Source organism: Tamandua tetradactyla, chromosome 2, assembly GCF_023851605.1.
Source record: "Tamandua tetradactyla isolate mTamTet1 chromosome 2, mTamTet1.pri, whole genome shotgun sequence".
Taxonomy (NCBI): Eukaryota; Metazoa; Chordata; class Mammalia; order Pilosa; family Myrmecophagidae; genus Tamandua; species Tamandua tetradactyla.
In genome coordinates, this window is record NC_135328.1 from 116,894,485 (window position 1) to 116,915,830 (window position 21,346).

The following is a 21,346-nucleotide window of genomic DNA, read 5'->3' on the forward strand; positions in this document are numbered from 1 at the left end:
AAATATTTGAAAGTAGGTTGTATACATCATGCTCTCAGAACACTTAAGATTTCCATGTACATTTCCTAAGAAAGAGGATATTTACTAATGTAACCACCTTATAACTGCAGTTATCAAGTTCAAGGATTTTAACAATGATATCAAGCAAAATAACTTATTTTAAAAGCCAGTTACAGGGCAGTGCAATGGTGGCTGAGTGGCAGAGTTCTCGCCTGCCATGCCAGAGACCCAGAGCCTGCCTATACCAAAAAGAAAAAAAAAAGAGCCCATAACAGGTACTGGCTTTCACACCCACAGTCTGAATTATTAAAATTTCTAAGGTCACACATATGTTTTTGTAGAGACACTCTTTGTGTCCCCTAGCATGGAGGATCTGCATATTTTCCCCAGTTTTTCTGTGTTCTAAAGAATGAATCGATGAGCAGAGCCAAATCCTTGGAACTGTTTGTATAACTAAACTTCTTATTTGAGATAATTGTAGATTCCGTGCAGTTATAAGAAATAATCCTGGGACTTCCGGAGAAGATGGCGGCTTAGTAAGACGCACGGGTCTTAGTTCCTCCTCCAGAAAAGCAACTAAAGAAACAGAAACAATACGAAACAGCTCCCGGAGTCACAACAGAGACCAAAAAGACAGCGTACCCCATTCTGGAACAGCTGAACGGGCAGGGAGAATCTGCTGCAGTGAGATACCCGAGGGGCGCGCGTTTTCCGGCCAGGGCGGCTGGCGACTGGGGTCCCCTCCACGCACGTGGCTCCCCGGTCTGACTGGGAACGTTGGATAGCGGGGCCCTCCCGTCACGCTTGGCGTTTCGGGCCAGCTGGGCAATTAGGACCGGCACTCTCCCAAGCCGCGGCAGCCAGCGACCCCCGCCTCCACGCGCGGTTTCCCGGGCCGACTGCCGTGCAGACAGATGAGCGCCACGAGCGCCACCTACTGGGCAGGAAAAGAAAAACAGAGCCCAGAGATTTCACAGAAAAAGCTTTCAACCAGCTGGGTCCCACACCCAGGGAAATCTGATCAAATGCCCAGACACCAGCAGAAAATAATGGATGACGCTCGGAAAATTGAAGATATGGCCCAGTCAAAGGAACAAACCAATAGTTCAAATGAGATACAGGAGCTGAGACAACTAATGCTGAATATACGAACAGAAATGGAAAAACTCTTCAAAAACCAAATCAATAAATTGAGGGAGGACATGAAGAAGACATGGGCTGAACAAAAAGAAGAAATAGAAAATCTGAAAAAACAAATCACAGAACTTATGGGAGTGAAGGACAAAGAAGAAAAAATGGAAAAAACAATGGATACCTACAATGGTAGATCTAAAGAGACAGAAGCTACAATTAGTGAACTGGAGGATGGAACATCTGAATTCCAAAAAGAAACAGAAACTATAGGGAAAAGAATGGAAAAACTTGAGCAGGGGATCAGGGAACTGAATGACAATATGAAGCGCACAAATATACGTGTTGTGGGTGTCCCAGAAGGAGAAGAGAAGGGAAAAGGAGGAGAAAAACTAATGGAAGAAATTATCACTGAAAATTTCCCAACTCTTATGAAAGACCTAAATTTGCAGATCCAAGAAGTGCAGCGCACCCCAAAGAGAATAGACCCAAATAGGCGTTCTCCAAGACACTTACTAGTTAGAATGTCAGAGGTCAAAGAGAAAGAGAGGATCTTGAAAGCAGCAAGAGAAAAACAATCTGTCACATACAAGGGAAACCCAATAAGACTATGTGTAGATTTCTCAGCAGAAACCATGGAAGCTAGAAGACAGTGGGATGATATATTTAAATTACTAAAAGAGAAAAACTGCCAACCAAGACTCCTATATCCAGCAAAATTGTCCTTCAAAAATGAAGGAGAAATTAAAACATTTAAAGACAAAAAGTCACTGAGAGAATTTGTGACCAAGAGACCAGCTCTGCAAGAAATACTAAAGGGAGCACTAGAGTCAGATACGAAAAGACAGAAGAGAGAGGTATGGAGTAAAGTGTAGAAAGAAGGAAAATCAGATATGATATATATAATACAAAAGCCAAAATGGTAGAGGAAAATATTATCCAAACAGTAATAATACTAAAAGTTAATGGACTGAATTTCCCAATCAAAAGACATAGAATGGCAGAATGGATTACGACCCAGCAATACCACTGCTAGGTATCTACTCAAGGGACTTAAGGGCAAAAACACAGACGGACATTTGCACACCAGTGTTTATAGCAGCATTATCTACAATTGCAAAGAGATGGAAACAGCCAAAATGTTCATCAACAGACGAGTGGCTAAACAAACTGTGGCGTATACCTACGATGGAATATTATGCAGCTTTAAGACAGACTAAACTTATGAAGCATGTAATAACATGGATGGACCTAGAGAACATTATGCTGAGTGAGTCTAGCCCAAAACTAAAGGACAAATACTGTAAGGTCCCACTGATGTGAACCGACATTCGAGAATCAGCTTGGAATATATCATTGGTAACAGAGACCAGCAGGAGTTAGAAACAGGGTAAGATAATGGGTAATTGGAGCTGAAGGGATACAGACTGTGCAACAGGACTAGATACAAAAACTCAAAAATGGACAGCACAATAATACCTAAGTGTAATGTAACTAGGTTGGAACACTGAATGAAGCTGCACCTGAAATATGGTTTTTTGTTTGTTTGTTTGTGTGTTTGTATCTTTTGTTTTTGTTTTTTTTCTTTTTCCTTTATATATATATATATATTAGTAGTATTATTATTTTAATTCTCTTCTCTATATTAACATTCTATATCTTTTTCTGCTGTTTTGCTAGTTCTTTTCCTAAATAGATGCAAATGTACTAAGAAATGATGATCATACATCTATGTGATGATACTAAGAATTACTGAGTGCATTTGTAGAATGGAATGATTTCTAAATGTTGTGTTAATTTCTTTTCTTTTTTTTTGATTAATAAAAAAATTAAAAAAAAAAGAAATAATCCTGAGAGACCCCATCTTTGGAACTGTTTTGCTGTGGGAGAAAATGATTTACTAAGGGGTTGGAAAATATCTCTGGACATGTGCTGTGAATCCAAACTATTTCTGCTGCCATCAATTCCTTGCTTTTCCCAGGGTAAGGACCACATGACCAGAGAATCAGAGGAGCTGACCCTAGCGGGAGTGGTTTTTTACTGACAGCAGCTATTCAGCTTTGTGATTTTTTTTTTTTTTTTTTTTTTTTTTTTTTTTAAAGGAAAGACAGAGAGAAGGAAGGAAGGATAGAAGGAAGGAAGGAAGGAAGAAAGGGAAACATTTTTAAACATTTTCTTGTTTTATTGTATTCTGTTTCTCCGTTTTTGTTACATGGGCTGGGGCCGGGAATCGAACCGAGGTCCTCCGGCATAGCAGGCAAGCACCTTGCCCGCTGAGCCACCGCGGCCCGCCCAGCTTTGTGATTTTATTTCTGCATAAAGTAGACAAATGAACTAACACCACTCATTCCCTTTTCACCCCATTCTTTTTTTTTGGCATTTTTTTTGCTTTACTTTATTTTTATTTTATTTTACTGAGATACATTCACATACCATATAATCATCCAACATATATAATCAGTGGTTGACAGTGTCATCATGTACTTGTGCATTCATCATAAACATCAATCTTTGAACATTTTTATTACCCCAGAAACAATGAAAATAAGAATATGAATAAAAGTAAAAACAAAAAAGAATACCCGAAGCATCCCAGACCCCCAGTCCTCCTTATATTTATTTATTTTGTCCTTACTTTTTCTCATCTATCAGTCACAACCACACCTATTCTTAAGGGTCAGCTGCTAATACTGAATCTTTTTGGCTATGGCTGCTGCTGCTCATTTATTGAAAAGATTTTTGTTTTGCATGGGCAGGCACCGGGAATCGAACCCAGGTTGCCGGCATGATAGGTGAGAACTCTGCCACTGAGCCACCATTGTACCACCCTAATTTGTTGAATTTTTAAAAGAAATTAAGCCTGCCAAAGATCTCATTTAACTTAGACATATCTATCTGGGGGAGAAAAGTCTTCTAAATGAGGCAAACAATGTAAATGAGCTAAATATTGTAATATTGGTCATCGTAGAAGCTGGCATGTAGTTTGGGCTTGGTGCATTCATTGATTCCACAAATATTTACAAATAACACAGAGTATCTACTATGTGTTGGGCACTGCTGGAGGTGCTAGGGACACAATTTGAGAACAAAATGTACAGAAATCTCTGTCCTCCTGGAGCTTGCATTCTCCTGAGGGGAGATGAAAAATAAAAAAATAAATAAGTAAAATACAGAGTATATCGATTGTTAAATGATTTGGATAAAAAGTAGGGGCATGGGTGGGGGAGGGGAAGTGGAGGAGGGTGTCTGCAGGGGTGGGGATGGCTTGCAGGTTTGGATGGGTGGTCAGGGAAGACCTCCCTGGTATGCTGATGGTAGAGTGTGGGTCAGCAAAATGTTTCTGTAAAAGGCTTTGCTGCTCAACAGCTCCTTTAGTGCAGAAACAGACATTGACATTATTTAAAGGAAAGAGCCTAGCCTTATATCCATAATATTTTATTTATAGAAGCAGGTAGTGAGCTGGTTTTGGCCACAGGCTGTGGTATGTTGATCTCTGCCTTAGAATAAAGATGTGAAGGGTGGGGGGTGAGAAACCAAGTCCTTGGCTGTCTGGAGGAAGAGAGCACATAGAGTAGAAGGAACAGCCAGTGCAAAGGCCCTGAGGTAGGAGTGTGGCTGGCTTGAGCAAGGAGCAGAAGTTGAGTAAACAAGTGCAATAGTGGTGAGAGATGAGATCAGGGAGATGGGGGCCAGATCCTATGAGGGTTTGTAAGTGTAGGTAAACTCAATACATGTTTGCTAAGAATATTCAAAAGAATAATCCACACGCTTCTTTGTCGACAATTGAAGTATCCACATGCAAACAGGAAAGTATACAAATATACGATTGTGCAACTTGATGCACTTTCATGAAGTTAATATCTGATGTAACCAGTACCCCATGACCAGAAACAGAACATGAGAAGCACCCCAGGAGCCCCCTTTGGCCCCTTCCTAGTCACTGTGAGGTTCACCACTCTCCTGGCCTCTAACACCATAGGGTAGGTTTGCCTGTTGAACTTTCTATAATTTTATATAAAAGGCATCATGCAATATGTGCCCTTATGTCTTCTTGCATCTGGCCTCTCCTGTTCAACATTACGTTTGCGAGATTTGTCCTAGTTGCTTGTAAATTAAATTCTTTAATTCTCACTGATGTATGGAAGTCAATCCTATGAATATTCCACCTTTTCTTTTCTACTGTTGATAGACATGTAAGGCTGTTTTTACAAACTGCTTTGTGGACCTTGACTTTGGACAAACAGATAAAAATAATAAACTGTTAAATACAGAGCCAGCCAAAAATTTAGGGGCTTTTGGAATTTTTAGGGAAAGGCTCCAAAAATTTGAGGACAAGATAGACATGGACCATTCTCAGAATTGTCCCAGGGTTATCCACAAAGGATAGGCCAAGATTACTTAAAATTAGGCCTAAGAGTCACCTCCAAAAGGGCCTCTTTTGTTGCTCAGATGTGGCCTCTCTCTCCAGCCAACACAACAAGCAAACTCACTGTCCTCCCCGTCTACGTGGGACATGACCCTCAGGGGTGTGGACCTTCCTGGCAACGTGGGACAGAAATCCTAGAATGAGCTGGGACTCAGCATCAAGGAATTGAGAAAACCTTCTCGACCAAAAAGGGGAAGAGTGAAATGAGACAAAATAAAGTGTCAATGGCTGAGAGGTTCCAGAGTCGAGAGGTTATCCTAGAGGTTATTCTTACGCATTAAATAGATATCACTTTGTTAATCAAGATGTAATGGAGAGGCTGGAGGGAACTGCCTGAAAATGTAGAGCTGTGTTCCAGTAGCCATGTTTCTTGAAGACGATTGTATAATGATATAGCTTTCACAGTGTGACTGCGTGATTGTGAAAACTTGTGTCTGATGCTCCTTTTATCTACCCTGTCAACAGACAAGTAAAACATATGGAATAAAAAATAAATAATAGGGGGAACAAATGTTAAAATAAATTTAGATTGAATTGCTAGTGATCGATGAAGGGGAGGGGAAAAGGGTATGGTATGTATGAATTTTTTTCTGTTTTCTTTTTATTTCTTTTTCTGAATAGACACAAATGTTCCAAGAAATGATCATGATAATGCAAGTATGTGATGATACTGCAAATTACTGATTATATATGTAGAGCGGAACGATCAAAAGTTAAGAATGTTTGGGTTTGTTTGGTGTTTATTGGTATTTTTTTAAAAATTTAAAAATTAAAAAAAGAGGCAGTCTAACCCCACTCATATTAAAGATAAGCAATCTGCAGCTCAGAATGTTCACATAATTTCTCTAGGTCCTCAAAAAAGCAATACTACTTTTATTGTTTAGAAGTGAAAAATAGACTGAAGGAAGTGATTATAGGCTTAAGGGAAACAAATAAAGAACTCTTTATTAAAACCAGTTAAGATGCAGAATTTCTATATTTATACCTGGAAATCATCAACAAGCTCAGGGAAAAGGTGTTCATACATTTTTAGTTCTTCTATCATTCGTCCTGGTTCTTGTTGGGGTTTTAGTTTGTTAATATCTGTTTCAATATCATGATTCTGAAATAATAAAAATACAATGTCACCAGTTAAAAAAAATCATTAAAAATTACAGACATACATTTTAGATTTAAATTTTCCAGATGATTAATTATAGGCCTTTAGAGTTACAGAATACTTACAGTGAATAAAAAATTGTATTAATTTTATCTTAAATTCAAATTTCCTTATTATTTTGGGGTTGTTATTGTTTGGTTTTGCCAATAGTTATTCTAATATAACATAGTATTTGGAATCTTCAAGACAGAAGATCCACATTATGAAGAACAAGACTAAAGCGTGGTCTTCCCAATCTCCCTACTCCCACGTTCATTACTGTATTATTGTGTAATTATTACATGAACATATGACTTTATATGTCCTTACTTATGCATTGATGAGCAATAATATATAATATTTTTCTTGATTTCCAATAAACAGACAATCGCTTCTAAAATAATCTACAAAGGTATTTTTTTCTAAACATACTAGTTCAATATTTTTCAGTGAAAATATTAGTCTTACAGGGTGGCTTTCAACTTTTTTTTTAAAGGATTTTACTTGTAAAACAGGCATCCTGAGAAAGAAAACTACAGTACTTCGAAATTCAACAAGAGGAAATTCTGTGGTTTGTTTGGTTTGGGGAAAAACAAAGTTGGAGAACTACTACACAAACTCAAGAGAAAGAAACAAAACAACCAGCTACCACTCCTTAGAGTTATTCTCAAGTTAAGGAGGGAAAAAAGAATGCATTGAAGCTTATATACAGATAAGTCTTGGATCCCTAGAGATGAGTGTTCTAGAACCTCCAAGTTTCTATAAACACTCCAGAGTCTGGGAAATCTGGGGCAAAGGGAATGGTATCACCATGGTGAGGAAAAAATATTCTTGAAGTCCACAACCTTAATAAAATGCAAAGATTATACCCATAACAACAAAGCACTTCATCTTAAACAACAAAGTGATGGGATTCAGATAAAAAGAATAAGTAAGGAAATATCCAAATGTAAGAAGCATTAGGAATAAGAGGCACACAGCTATAAAGAAGAAAAAGATATACAGCTCAGCAGTCTCAAAGAACCAGCAATTCTAAAGCCCTTAAAGGAAACTAATACTTTAGTATCGTAAAGTGGTAAAAAGAGTAGACATTTAAATCAGACTATTTTTTTTGATTCCTAGCTCTACACATTTATAGCTAAACTGATAACTTCTCTGTGTCTCTCAGTTTTCTCTTCTGTAGGCAGGCATATTACTACTACGTACCCCATAGGATTGCTCTGAGGATTAAATGATTACTATAAGTAAGAAGTGTGGCCTAATATAAGGTGAGTGCTCAATAAATACAAACTATTGTTTTTCTTATTGTAATTATAACTGCTGTGCTGAGGGCAAGTGGGGGAAATGTGAATAATCATTGATACTCCAACGAACAATGCAAGCCAAAAACTCAATTTTTCAAATATGTCAATGTCACAAAAGACAAAGAAAGCTGTGGAAATGTTCCAGATCAAAGAAGACTAAAAAGACAAGAAAGGAAATGTGTGATGCTAGATTCTATATGAGCAAGAGAAGAAAAACTCATAAAAAACCTTGTTGGGGGGGGCCACGGTGGCTCAGCAGGCAGAGTTCTCGCCTGCCATGCCGGAGACCCGGGTTCGATTCCCAGTGCCTGCCCATGCAAAAAACAAAAACAAAAACATTGATAGATCAACTGATAAAACCGAAACAGGAATAACAGATTAGACAAAACTATGACATTACTGTAAAACGGATAACTTCATAATGGGTATATGAGAGAATATCACTCTTGCACTGACATCTTTAGGGGTAGAGGATCATAAAATGATTTTTGCAACTTACCTTCAAATGGCACTTAAAAAAAAAGTCTGCATTCACCCCCTCCACACACACTCACACCTTCCAAGCAGCAAAATCAGAGCCATTGTTATACTTCCTACTGAACCCTATTTCCCCACCAATCTCTCTGCCTTTACATCTGTAGTCATCACAACATATTTTTAATGAGAACCTGAGCCATGAAAAACAGAATAAATTATATTCAGCCTACTTTGTTTTTAATAGGTATATAGCACATGTTAGAAAGGTTTCTCTCAAAATACAGTATTTTAACACTACAGACTTAGTATTAACCTGGGAAACGTTGCTACTGCCAAATATATCCCAAAGAACCTAACCAGTTGTTTTGAATATAGCTCCTATTATCTAAAGAGCACTTTACATACATAACTAAAATTGCTCCTATCTTGGATCCTGCCAGTTCATTAATTTGTATCATGTTCAAAACCACACATGCAGTTTTTAATAGTTATTCCGCTCCTGGTGCGGACAAGCCTATTTCATTGCTGTGACCATCTGCTTACCTGATAATTTCGCCAAAGTTTGTCCTGATGATCACATCTCGAAGTACTGAAAATGTTTCTATACCTGCTAAGATAGAAATCACCTTCCAATATCTTAGATTCTTTCTTCAGATGGAATCAAATATTGCTTGTATGCCATTATTTATTTTTTTTTAAATTTTTTTATTAATCAAAAAAAGAAAAGAAATTAACACAACATTTAGAAATCATTCCATTCTACACATGCACTCAGTAATTCTTAGTATCATCACATAGATGTATGATCATCATTTCTTAGTACATTTGCATCGATTTAGGAAAAGAACTAGCAAAACAGCAGAAAAAGATATAGAATGTTAATATAGAGAAGAGAATTAAAATAATAACACTAATAAAAATATATATATATATAAAAAGGAAAAAGAAAAAACCAAAAACAAAAGATACAAACAAACAAACAAACAAAAAACTATATTTCAAGTGCAGCTTCATTCAGTGTTCCAACATAGTTACATTACACTTAGGTATTATTGTGCTGTCCATTTTTGAGGTTTTGTATCTAGTCCTGTTGCACAGTCTGTATCCCTTCAGCTCCAATTACCCATTATCTTACCCTGTTTCTAACTCCTGCTGGTCTCTGTTACCAATGATATATTCCAAGTTTATTCTCGAATGTCAGTTCACATCAGTGGGACCATACAGTATTTGTCCTTTAGTTTTTGGCTAGACTCACTCAGCATAATGTTCTCTAGGTCCATCCATGTTATTACATGCTTCATAAGCTTAATCTGTCTTAAAGCTGCATAATATTCCATCGTAGGTTTACGCCACAGTTTGTTTAGCCACTCGTCTGTTGATGGACATTTTGGCTGTTTCCATCTCTTTGCAATTGTAGATAATGCTGCTAGAAACACTGGTGTGCAAATGTCCGTCTGTGTCTTTGCCCTTAAGTCCTTTGAGTAGATACCTAGCAGTGGTATTGCTGGGTCGTAATCCATTCTGCCATTCTATGTCTTTTGATTGGGAAATTCAGTCCATTAACTTTTAGTGTTATTACTGTTTGGATAATATTTTCCTCTACCATTTTGGCTTTTGTATTATATATATCATATCTGATTTTCCTTCTTTCTACACTTTACTCTATACCTCTCTCTTCTGTCTTTTCGTATCTGACTCTAGTGCTCCCTTTAGTATTTCTTGCAGAGCTGGTCTCTTGGTCACAAATTCTCTCAGTGACTTTTTGTCTATAAATGTTTTAATTTCTCCTTCATTTTTGAAGGACAATTTTGCTGGATATAGAAGTCTTGGTTGGCAGTTTTTCTCTTTTAGTAATTTAAATATATCATCCCACTGTCTTCTAGCTTCCATGGTTTCTGCTGAGAAATCTACACATAGTCTTATTGGGTTTCCCTTGTATGTGACGGATTGTTTTTCTCTTGCTGCTTTCAAGATCCTCTCTTTCTCTTTGACCTCTGACATTCTAACTAGTAAGTGTCTTGGAGAACGCCTATTTGGGTCTATTCTCTTTGGGGTGCGCTGCACTTCTTGGATCTGTATATTTAGGTCTTTCATAAGAGTTGGGAAATTTTCAGTGATAATTTCTTCCATTAGTTTTTCTCCTCCTTTTCCCTTCTCTTCTCCTTCTGGGACACCCACATCACGTATATTTGTGCGCTTCATATTGTCATTCAGTTCCCTGATCACCTGCTCAAGTTTTTCCATTCTTTTTCCTATAGTTTCTGTTTCTTTTTGGAATTCAGATGTTCCATCCTCCAGTTCACTAATTGTAGCTTCTGTCTCTTTAGATCTACCATTGTAGGTATCCATTGTTTTTTTCCATTTTTTCTTCTTTGTCCTTCACTCCCATAAGTTCTGTGATTTGTTTTTTCAGATTTTCTATTTCTTCTTTTTGTTCAGCCCATGTCTTCTTCATGTCCTCCCTCAATTTATTGATTTGGTTTTTGAAGAGTTTTTCCATTTCTGTTCGTATATTTAGCATTAGTTGTCTCAGGTCCTGTATCTCATTTGAACTATTGGTTTGTTCCTTTGACTGGGCCATATCTTCAATTTTCCAAGCGTCATCCATTATTTTCTGCTGGTGTCTGGGCATTTGATCAGATTTCCCTGGGTGTGGGACCCGGCTGGTTGAAAGGTTTTTCTGTGAAATCTCTGGGCTTTGTTTTTCTTTTCCTGCCCAGTAGGTGGCGCTCGTGGCGCTCGTCTGTCTGCGGGTCCCACCAGTAAAAGATGCTGTGTCTCCTTTAACTTGCCAATCTGAATCTCGCAGTCGGCCCGGGAAACTGCGCGTGGCGGGGGGGGGGTCGCCGGCCGCCCTGGCTTGGGGGAGTGCCGGTCCAAATTGCCCAGCTGGCCCGAGACGCCAAGCATGGCGGGAGGGCCCCGCTATCCAACGTTCCCAGTCAGACCGGGGAGCCACGTGCGTGGAGGGGACCCCAGTCGCCAGCCGCCCCAGCCGGGAAAACGCGCGCCCCTTGGGTATCTCACCGCAGCGGATTCTCCCTGCCCGTTCAGCCGTTCCAGAATGGGGTACGCTGTCTTTTTGGTCTCTGTCGTGGCTCCGGGAGCTGTTTCTTATTGTTTCTGTTTCTTCAGTTGTTGTTCTGGAGGAGGAACTAAGACCCGCACGTCTTACTAAGCCGCCATCTTCTCCGGAAGACCTGTATGCCATTATTAGTATGGTATTCTGAGACAAAAAGTCCCAAGAAGACAAGAGTCAAATTAACCACCCCATCCCAAAATATCAAAAAGCTAAATAGTTGGCAAATGAAGGAGACCATCAGCCATTTTTTTAGCCCTCTCTACCATTGAATAAAGCAAAATTATCAGCTTTTTAGACTTCCAGAGACACAATATAATTCTTGAAACTCACTTGCTTCCTTTACCTAACAGTTAACATGACAATAATTTTCTTTTCCCAATTTAATCAACACTTCTGTCTATTTCCTGGTCGAATTAAATGAAATCTAATCATTAAGTAAATACAAATTCTCACAAAAACACATCAGTTAAACACTATTTTCCTACTGTTTCTGTATCCCCAAAAGATTGCTGAAGAGAGGGTAATGAGTTTTGGATTAAACTGCCACAATAATCTCAAACTACTTTATTTGAAATACTTTCAAATATTTTGTCAAAACAGACAAAATCTTCCTGGTCTGAGAAAGAAAGAAGTTACTTTAAAGGCCAGTGGCTTTGAAGAAACATTATTTGTTCTTTTAATAATATCCATGGTCATCACAACAAAAAACTGGGCAAAAAATTCATGTACCATTAGCCATCTCCCTTTACTAAATCTTTGTTTAGAACTATAGCATATATAATTTACAAAGCTATTTAATCACAGAAATTTATACCTTAAAATTTTGATCTAGGTCATCTTCATTTTCGGTTTCATTTTCAGCTTCCAAATCAGTATCATCGTTGTCATCACTTTCATGCACTATGTCATCCACTGTGACACAAAATATGCTATAAGTAAGCAGACCTGAGGTAAGCATTCCACAGCACACACTTCAAAAAGCAGAATGTTATATATATGATGTTTTTTCAATCACCAAAAGAAAAATTAATGAGATTTCTTATTAAAAACATCTCGAGGTTTGTCCCAAGTCAACATTAAAAAACCCAAGAGATAATATGTGAAAGTGCTTTAAAATTTGGAAAGCAATGCAAAACTGAATGGGTTTTTACTAATGTTCTCAGTTTAAAAGCTTAATAATGTCTCATGTTACAAGAGCCTGCATGAAACATCCTTACTTTTTACGTTAAATTTCACTAACTCACCTCATCCCTTTATATTCACCTCCATTACTTGTTTCAATGACTACCATGTGCCATGTACTATGCTGTCTGCTGAGAATTTTTAAAATGATGTGTAAATATAATCACTGCCCTCACAGAGCTCATGAGATTAAAATGCAGAGATAAATAAGTAATTATAATACAGAAGATATATTTTAAAATGCTAAAAAAAAAGAATAAAATATAATCTCCCTCTTCAAAAGAAGATCTTTAAAAAAAATGCTACGGTAAACCAAAGATGGAACAACTAATTGCAAAAGGGCCAAGAGTTTACCAGTCATTACAGTGATCACAGAACAGGTGATCTGTGATTTATCACAGGTAATATTAAATATTATCACAGGTGATATTTAAGCAGTACTGTAAAGAAAGTATATCAGATCTTTCTATGATTATAAGAAAGAGTGAGTGTGACTTTTAGGAAGAAGAAACTAAAATGCTAAGATAAGGAAGTAAGTGGTATCTTCGGAACATGACAGTTCACTGTGTTATACAGTCCTACGGATTTAAAACTTTTTTTTCTTGTAACATACAACTTAACATTTCCCCTTTTATCCACAATGAAATATATGATCCAGTGCTGCTAAATATGTTTCCAAAATTATGCTCTCATCACCACCATTCATTACAAAAACTTTTCCATCACTCAAACAGAAAGTGTACAATCTAAGCATTAAATCTCCATTTCCTACCCAATCCCCTGGTAATCTACATTCATTCACTATGAATTTGCTTATTCTAATTATTTCATATCAGTGAGATCATACTGTATCTGTCCTTTTGTACCTGGCTTATATCCCTCAAAATATCATCAACGTAAGCCTTTTTAAAATTGTGTTTATATTTTGTATAACAGTAAAGCTGTCTTCTCCTCCTCTTTGGGACTGGTGATAACAGACACACATTTGCCAAGCTTTCCATCATGCTGTTTTAGTCTGCAGCATTTACCAGTTAATTGGATTTTGTTTTCTTTTTTCAATTTGAACGCAGTCACTGTTTATTAATTGAACAGATTACAAAAATAGTCATAGCAGACACCTTAGTTCATCCTTCTAATAAGCCTATGACTGGTCTTCCCTGTTGCCAGCATCACTCCCTTCTACAAAAGGGAATGGTCTCATCCAGCTATATGCTACTTACGAGAGACTTACCTTTAGACACAAGGATACAAATAGACTGAAGGTGAAAGGATGGAAAAAGATTTGCCACGGAAGTTGTAACCAAAAGAAAGCAGGAGAAACTATACTAATATTGGACAAAATAGACTTCAAATGTAAAGACATTATAAAAGACAAAGAAGGACACTATATACTAATTAAAGGGTCAATTCACCAAGAATTTATAACAATCATAAATGTTTACACTTCCACATCAAGGAGCTTCAAAGTATATGAGACAGACATTGGCAAAACTGAAGGGAGCGATAAGTGTTTCAACAATAATAGTAGGAAGAGAAGCAGGAAGAGAAGAGAGCCTGTCTCTTCCAAATCCTCCTTAAAAGGCTTCCAGTGATTATATTAAGCATCACTCATTGCAGAAGAAATTCCCCTTGACTGATTACAAATGGAATACACCACTCTCCTCTATAGGTAGAACAACCAGATAGAAGATCAACAAGGAAATAGAGAAGTTAAATAACTTGATGAATGAATTAGACCTAACAGATATATAGGTCATTGCACCCCAAAGCACAAGGTTATACATTCTTCTCTAGTGCTCATGGAGCATTCTGCAGGATAGATCATATGCTGGGGCACAAAACAGGTCTTTATAAATGTTAAAATTCTGAAATTCTTCAAAGCACTTTCTCTGATCACAATGGGATGAAGCTGGATCTCAAGAACCACCAAAGAATGAGGACATTCACAAATATATGGAGATTAAATAACACACTCTTTTTTAAAAATTTATTTATTAATTAAAAAAATTTAACAAATGAACTAAAACATCAACATATATAATCAGTAATTCACAATATCATCACTTAGTTGCATATTCATCATTTCTTAGAACATTTGCATCAGTTCAGAAAAAGAAATAAAAAGACAACAGAAAAAGAAATAAAACCATAACAGAAAAAAATTATACATACCATACCCCTTACTCCTCACTTTCATTAGCATTTCATACTAAATTTATTTTAACATTTGTTCCCCCTATTATTTATTTTTATTCCATATGTTCTACTCATCTGTTGACAAGGTATATAAAAGGAGCATCAGACACAAGGTTTTACAATCACACAGTCACACTGTGAAAGCTACACCATTATACAATCATCCTCAAGAAACATGGCTACTGGAACACAGCTCTACGTTTTCAGGCAGTTCCCTCCAGCCTTTCCATTACATCTTGAATAACAAGGTGATATCTATTTAATCCGTAAGAATAACCTCCAGGATAACCTCTCCACTCTGTTTGGAATCTCTCAGCCATTGACACTTTGTCTCATTTCACTATTCCCCCTTTTGGTTGAGAAGGTTTTCTCAATCCCTTGATGCTGAGTCTCAGCTCATTCTAGGATTTCTGTCCCATGTTGCCAGGAAGATCCACACTCCTGGGAGTCATGTCCCCCACAGACAGGGGGAGGGTGGTGAGATTGCTTGTTGTGTTGGCTGGATAGAGAGGCCACATCTGAGCAACAAAAAAGGCCCTTTTGGAGGTGACTCTTAGGCCTACATTTTAAGTATACTTGACCTATCCTTTGTGAGGTTAAGTTTCATATGAATGAACCCTAGGACTGGGGACTTAGCCTATAGCTTTGGTTGTCCACACTGCTTGTGAGAATATCAAGAATTCAACTTGGGGAAGTTAAATTTCTCTCCGTTCTCACCATTCCCCAAAGGGGACTTTGCAAATACTTTTCCACTCACTGATCGAATCCCTCTGGGATTCATTGGGGCATCACTCTGGACAAACCAACAAAATCTCATGTCCTATCCAAGATTCCAAGTACTTATGGTGTTCAATCAAGCTATCTATATAAGTTATATTAGGAAATACACTAGTCAAAATATAAATTTTGTACTGAATATTTTTTGCTTTAGTCTCACACATAAGGTGAAATTTTAAAATATTAATTACCATCTATTTTCAGCACCCTGCAGTAATGAAATTTCTTTGTTCTTCCTCATGCACAGACATTTTTAAAATTTGTACATTTTGTCACTATTATTATACACTCTATGCATTCCTAGCTTATACCATCTCAATCTTTATCGTCTATCTTTCTTTCTGATTCCATTTATGCCCCCAGCCCTCCTCCCTCTATCATTCTCACATGCAGCTTCATTCAGTATACTAACATAATTGTATTACAGCTAGGCAGCATTGTGCTGTCCATTTCTGAGTTTTGTATTCAGTCCTGTTGCACAGACTGTATCCCTTCAGCTCCAATTTCCCAATATTTTACCCTATTTCTATCTCCTGATGGTCTCATTTACCAACAAAATATTCTAAGTTTTTATTCACTAATGTCAGTTCATATCAGTGAGACCATACAGTATTAGTCCTTTTGTTTTTGGTTAGTCTCACTCAGCATAATGTTCTCTAGGTCCATCCATGTTGTTACAGACTTCATAACTTTATTCTGTCTTAAAGCTGCATAATATTCCATTGTATGTATATACCACAGTTTGTTTAGCCACTCACTTGTTGATGGACATTTTGCCTGTTTCCATCTCTTTGCAATTGTAAATAATGCTGCTATAAACATCGGTATGCAAATGTCTGTTTGTGTCTTTGCCCTTATGTCCTTTGAGTAGATACCTAGCAATGGTATTGCCGGGTCATATGGCAATTCTATATTCAGCTTTTTGAGGAACCACCAAACTGCCTTCCACAGTGGTTGCACCATTTGACATTCCCACCAACAGTGAATAAGTGTGTCTCTTTCTCCACATCCTCTCCAACACTTGTCATTTTCTGTTTTCTTGATAATGGCCATTCTGGTGGGTTTGAGATGATATCTCATTGTGGTTTTGATTTGCATTTCTCTAATGGCCAGGGAAGTTGAGCATCTCTTCATGTGCCTTTTGGCCATTTGTATTTCCTCTTCTGAGAAGTGTCTGTTCAAGTCTTTTTTCCATTTTGTAATTGGATTGGCTGTCTTTTTGTTGTTGAGTTGAACAATCTCTTTTATAAATTCTGGATACTAGACCCTTCTCTGATATGTGGTTTCCAAATATTGTCTCCCATTGTGTAGGCTGTCTTTTTACTTTCTTGACAAAGTTCTTTGATGCACAAAAGAGTTTAATTTTGAGGAATTCCCATTTATTTATTTATTTCTTCAGTGCTCTTGCTTTGGATGTAAGGTCTATAAAACCGCCTCCAATTACAAGATTTATAAGATATTTCCCTACATTTTCCTATGTTCAGTTTTTTTCAACACAGATTTTTTACTTCTAGGGTTCGGTGTTTCTTGAACATCTGCTCTATTTCACTTTCTACTTGTTACTGTTTGTGTATATGCAATTCAAAGCAGTTTTCTGCACCACTCCTCCAAGTGAGAGGCCTTTCTACTTATGTATAAGCTTCAAAGAAACCCTTTCCTACTGATCTGTGTGTGAGAGGTTTAAACTCAATTACTCGGTTTCAGGGTGAAACAGAAATAACTTGTAGAATAAATGCTACTTGGAATTTTTCCCATCGTCTCAAAGCTCGTTTTTTTCTTCCAGTTGTTTCTAAGCTCCTTTTATTCTCTCTTTTTTGTTTTTTTGCATGGGCAGGCATCAGGAATCGAACCCAGGTTTTTGGCATGGCAGGTGAGAATTCTGCCACTGAGCCACTGTGGCCCACCTGCTCCTTTTCTTCTTAAAGGGCTTTTGGTTGAAAAAGGTGGGGTTTAAGAAAAGAGACATAACCCTAGCTCTCTGCAGTCTGTCAGTTTTCTGCCCTTCTACACATAGGTCGCACTTATTTGTGTTGCAGATGTTAATTAGTGAAAAAAGAAAAGAGGAAGGCTGCAGCTTCCTTGACAATTAGGCTTCTTTGCATCCATGCACCTGACTTTCTGCCCTTGCATGGAGACGAGCTGGGATGAGCTATGGCAGTTAAACTTCACTCAGGTGGTCTCAGGTGCCACTCTGCCTTTTAGCTTTTGGAGCAATCTGCATTCTTTGCCTTTGGTTGAAATATTGTTTTGTATATGAGCAAACTCCTGTCAAAGCTTCTTTAAAAATAATGAGTTGCAGTCATTTTCTGAAGAAAGGGAAAAAAGGCTAATCAGTAAAACTAATATGGAGGGGAAAATTGGCATGCACTGTCAAGTGATCTAAGCCCCTTGGCAAGTAAGGGCCTTCTCCATCAGGCGCAGAACTTGTACGATATATTTAATTGGGAGTTGGGTGGGAGTTTGGTGGCAATCCAAGCCAGAGCCACCCCCCAGGGGAGAAGTGTGTGTGAGAAGAAGGGGTGTGGGGTGGGCTGAATACCTGAGAATCACAAAGGTCTCCAGGCAAAAGCATCCTGCCCTCGACAAGAACCAGTTAGGGAGAGTGACAAAACCCATGTCACTGCTTCCCACCTCATTAATTCCTGCCACCAAAGGATGCAGATTTCTCCCTATCTTAAGTCGCAGGCAGCAGCGTGCTTGTAGCTTGTGGTGTTACTGAGTGAATGAATGCCTTGCTGCTCGGGGGAGGGCACGCTGCTGAGGGATGAGTGGGGGGTCAGCTTTGTAATGTCAAAAGTGGTCTAGGAGAGGGTGCAAGGGGAGATCAGTGGTGGTAGGATTCTCGCCTGCCATGTGGGACACCCGGGTTTGATTCCTGGCCTGTGCACTCTCCCTCCCACATCCCCCCAAAATAAATTCAACAAATGGGGCTGCAATTATATGGAAAAAGAATGAAACATGGCCCCCACTGTACAGTGTACAAAAAAAAAAGTGGTTGAACCAGACAGTGTGAGAGTTAGAAGGACCTTCAGGACAGTGGACAGTGAGGCCCAGAAGTACCCACTTTCCTGAGAACGCAACTGACAGAGAGGCAGAGCCTTACTTGTACCTCAAGCTGCCTGTTTCCAAAGCCAAATGCCTCCCCTCGCAGGCCCCAAGTGTTAGCAGAGTGTGACAGGGACTTCAAAAATATGGGAAGGAGAGTCAGAGCTTGTCCTTCTGTGGCTTCCACGCCCTGACTCGGTGAATACACAGCCATTCAGTATTTCCAGCCGTGTTTCGTTGTCTTTGTTTTGGAAGTGGTTTTGTTTTCTCAGTAATTGAGCATTAAAAGGGCACCTGTGATGGATTGGATTACACCAACACACACCTGTTACTGATCTTATCCACGTCCCTGTGGGTGTGACCCATTGTCCACAGGGCCTTTTGACGATGATTCTTTTTTTTTTTCATGAGCAGGCACCGGGAAATGAACCCGGGTCTCCGGCATGGCAGGTGAGAACTCTGCCAGTGCGCCACCACTGCCTGCCCTGAATTTTTTTTTTTTAGTTAAAAAATTGGCCAACTGAACAGGGATGGGCCTTAGCTCAGATTACTAGAGTCCTTATAAAGACAACCTGGAAATCATGGAAGCTGGAAAGGAGAGGGCATCTCCATGCGAAGGGAGGCAGAGCACTCCAAAGATGGCTGCAAGCCAACCCTGCAACAATAGTGAGCCCGGAAAGAAGCAAGCCTTCTACCCTCCGAAACCATGAGACAGTAAATTCCCATTGTTTCAACCAGCCCACCATGTGGTACTTAACACGGCAGCCTGGCAAAGCAAGACACTACCCAAAGTCTACGAGGGGAATACTTTTGGCTCTCAGGGTTGGCTGTAGCACTTCAGAAATGCCTGGGGGAGTTCTAGAATGAGAATCTGGAAGACATGGCAGTCTATAAAATTCTCTGGGCTGCTTCAACGAGGAATTCTAATGTCTGTAGTTTGTATGTGCTTTCTTTCCTTTAGATAAATTGGGTTTGAGCATGCATTTGAGCAAGAGTAACAGTTTTTTTTTTATTAATTAAAAAAAGAATTAACAAAACAATTAGAAATCATTCCATTCTACATGTACAATCAGTAATTCTTAATAACATCACATAGTTGCATATTCAGCATTTCTTAGTACATTTGCATCAATTTAGAAAAAGAAATAAAAAGACAACAGAATAAGAATTAAAACATTAATAGAAAGAAAAAAGAAAAAAAAAACCAAAAAACCTATACCTCACATGCAGCTTCATTCAGTGTTTTAACATAATTGCATTACAATTGGGTAGTATTGTGCTGTCCATTTCTGAGTTTTTATATCCAGTCCCGTTGTACAGTCTGTATCCCTTCAGCTCCAATTACCCCTTCTCTTTTTTTATTTTTTTAATTAACGGAAAAAAAGAAATTGACCCAACATTTAGAAATCATACCATTCTACATATGCAATCAGTAATTCTTAACATCATCACATAGATGCATGATCATCATTTCTTAGTACATTTGCATCGGTTTAGAAAAACTAGCAACATAACCAAAAAAGATATAGAATGTTAATATAGAGACAAAAATAAAAGTAATAATAGTAAAGTCAAAACAAAACAAAACAAAACAAAAACCTATAGCTCAGATGCAGCTTCATTCAGTGTTTTAACAAGATTACTTTACAATTAGGTATTATTGTGTTGTCCATTTCTGAGTTTTTGTATCTAGTCCTGTTGCACAGTCTGTATCCTGCTGGACTCTGTTACCAATGACATATTCCAAATTTATTCTCGAATGTCTGTTCACATCAGTGGGACCATACAGTATTTGTCCTTTAGTTTTTGGCTAGACTCACTCAGCATAATGTTCTCTAGGTCCATCCATGTTATTACATGCTTCATAACTTTATCCTGTCTTAAAGCTGCATAGTATTCCATCGTATGTATATACCACAGTTTGTTTAGCCACTCGTCTGTTGATGGAGACTTCGGCTGTTTCCATCTCTTTGCAATTGTAAATAACACTGCTATAAACATTGGTGTGCAAATGTCCATTTGTGTCTTTGCCCTTAAGTCCTTTGAGTATATTCCCAGCAATGGTATTGCTGGGTCGTATGGCAATTCTATATTCAGCTTTTTGAGGAACCGCCAAACTGCCTTCCACAGTGGTTGCACCATTTGACATTCCCACCAACAGTGGATAAGTGTGCCTCTTTCTCCACATCCTCTCCAGCACTTGTCATTTTCTGTTTTGTTGATAATGGCCATTCTGGTGGGTGTGAGATGATATCTCATTGTGGTTTTAATTTGCATTTCTCTAATGGCCAGGGACATTGAGCATCTCTTCATGTGTCTTTTGGCCATTTGTATTTCCTCTTCTGATAGGTGTCTGTTCAAGTCTTTTTCCCATTTTGTAATTGGGTTGGCTGTCTTTTTGTTGTTGAGATGAACAATCTCTTTATAAATTCTGGATACTAGACCTTTATCTGATATATGATTTCCAAATATTGTCTCCCATTGTGTAGGCTGTCTTTCTACTTTCTTGATGAAGTTCTTTGATGCACAAAAGTGTTTAATTTTGAGGAGCTCCCATTTATTTATTTCCTTCTTCAGTGTTCTTGCTT

At 38.2% G+C, this 21,346-nt stretch overlaps 2 protein-coding genes across 6 annotated transcripts in view; one reads left to right on the plus strand and one right to left on the minus strand.

Moving 5' to 3' along the window:
- LOC143673722 (uncharacterized) overlaps positions 1 to 21,346 on the plus strand; it is a 43,198-nt gene that overhangs the window by 15,823 nt on the left and 6,029 nt on the right. Inside the window, exons 3-4 of the transcript XR_013170542.1 lie at positions 7,864 to 7,963; positions 12,420 to 12,508. The gene's annotated coding sequence lies outside the window, so the exon portion shown is untranslated. The remainder of the gene's footprint in view (positions 1 to 7,863; positions 7,964 to 12,419; positions 12,509 to 21,346) is intronic.
- Positions 1 to 21,346, minus strand: part of LOC143673721 (cytosolic carboxypeptidase 1-like) — a 111,866-nt gene that overhangs the window by 10,264 nt on the left and 80,256 nt on the right. For all 5 annotated transcript variants that reach the window (XR_013170541.1, XM_077148600.1, XM_077148599.1 and 2 more), the window contains 2 exons: positions 12,373 to 12,470; positions 6,543 to 6,659 (listed from right to left, as the gene is read on the minus strand). Coding sequence is in view for 4 of the 5 variants with exons in the window: in XM_077148600.1 (XP_077004715.1) it covers positions 6,543 to 6,659; positions 12,373 to 12,470 (215 nt within the window). In the remaining variant the exon portion in view is untranslated. The remainder of the gene's footprint in view (positions 1 to 6,542; positions 6,660 to 12,372; positions 12,471 to 21,346) is intronic.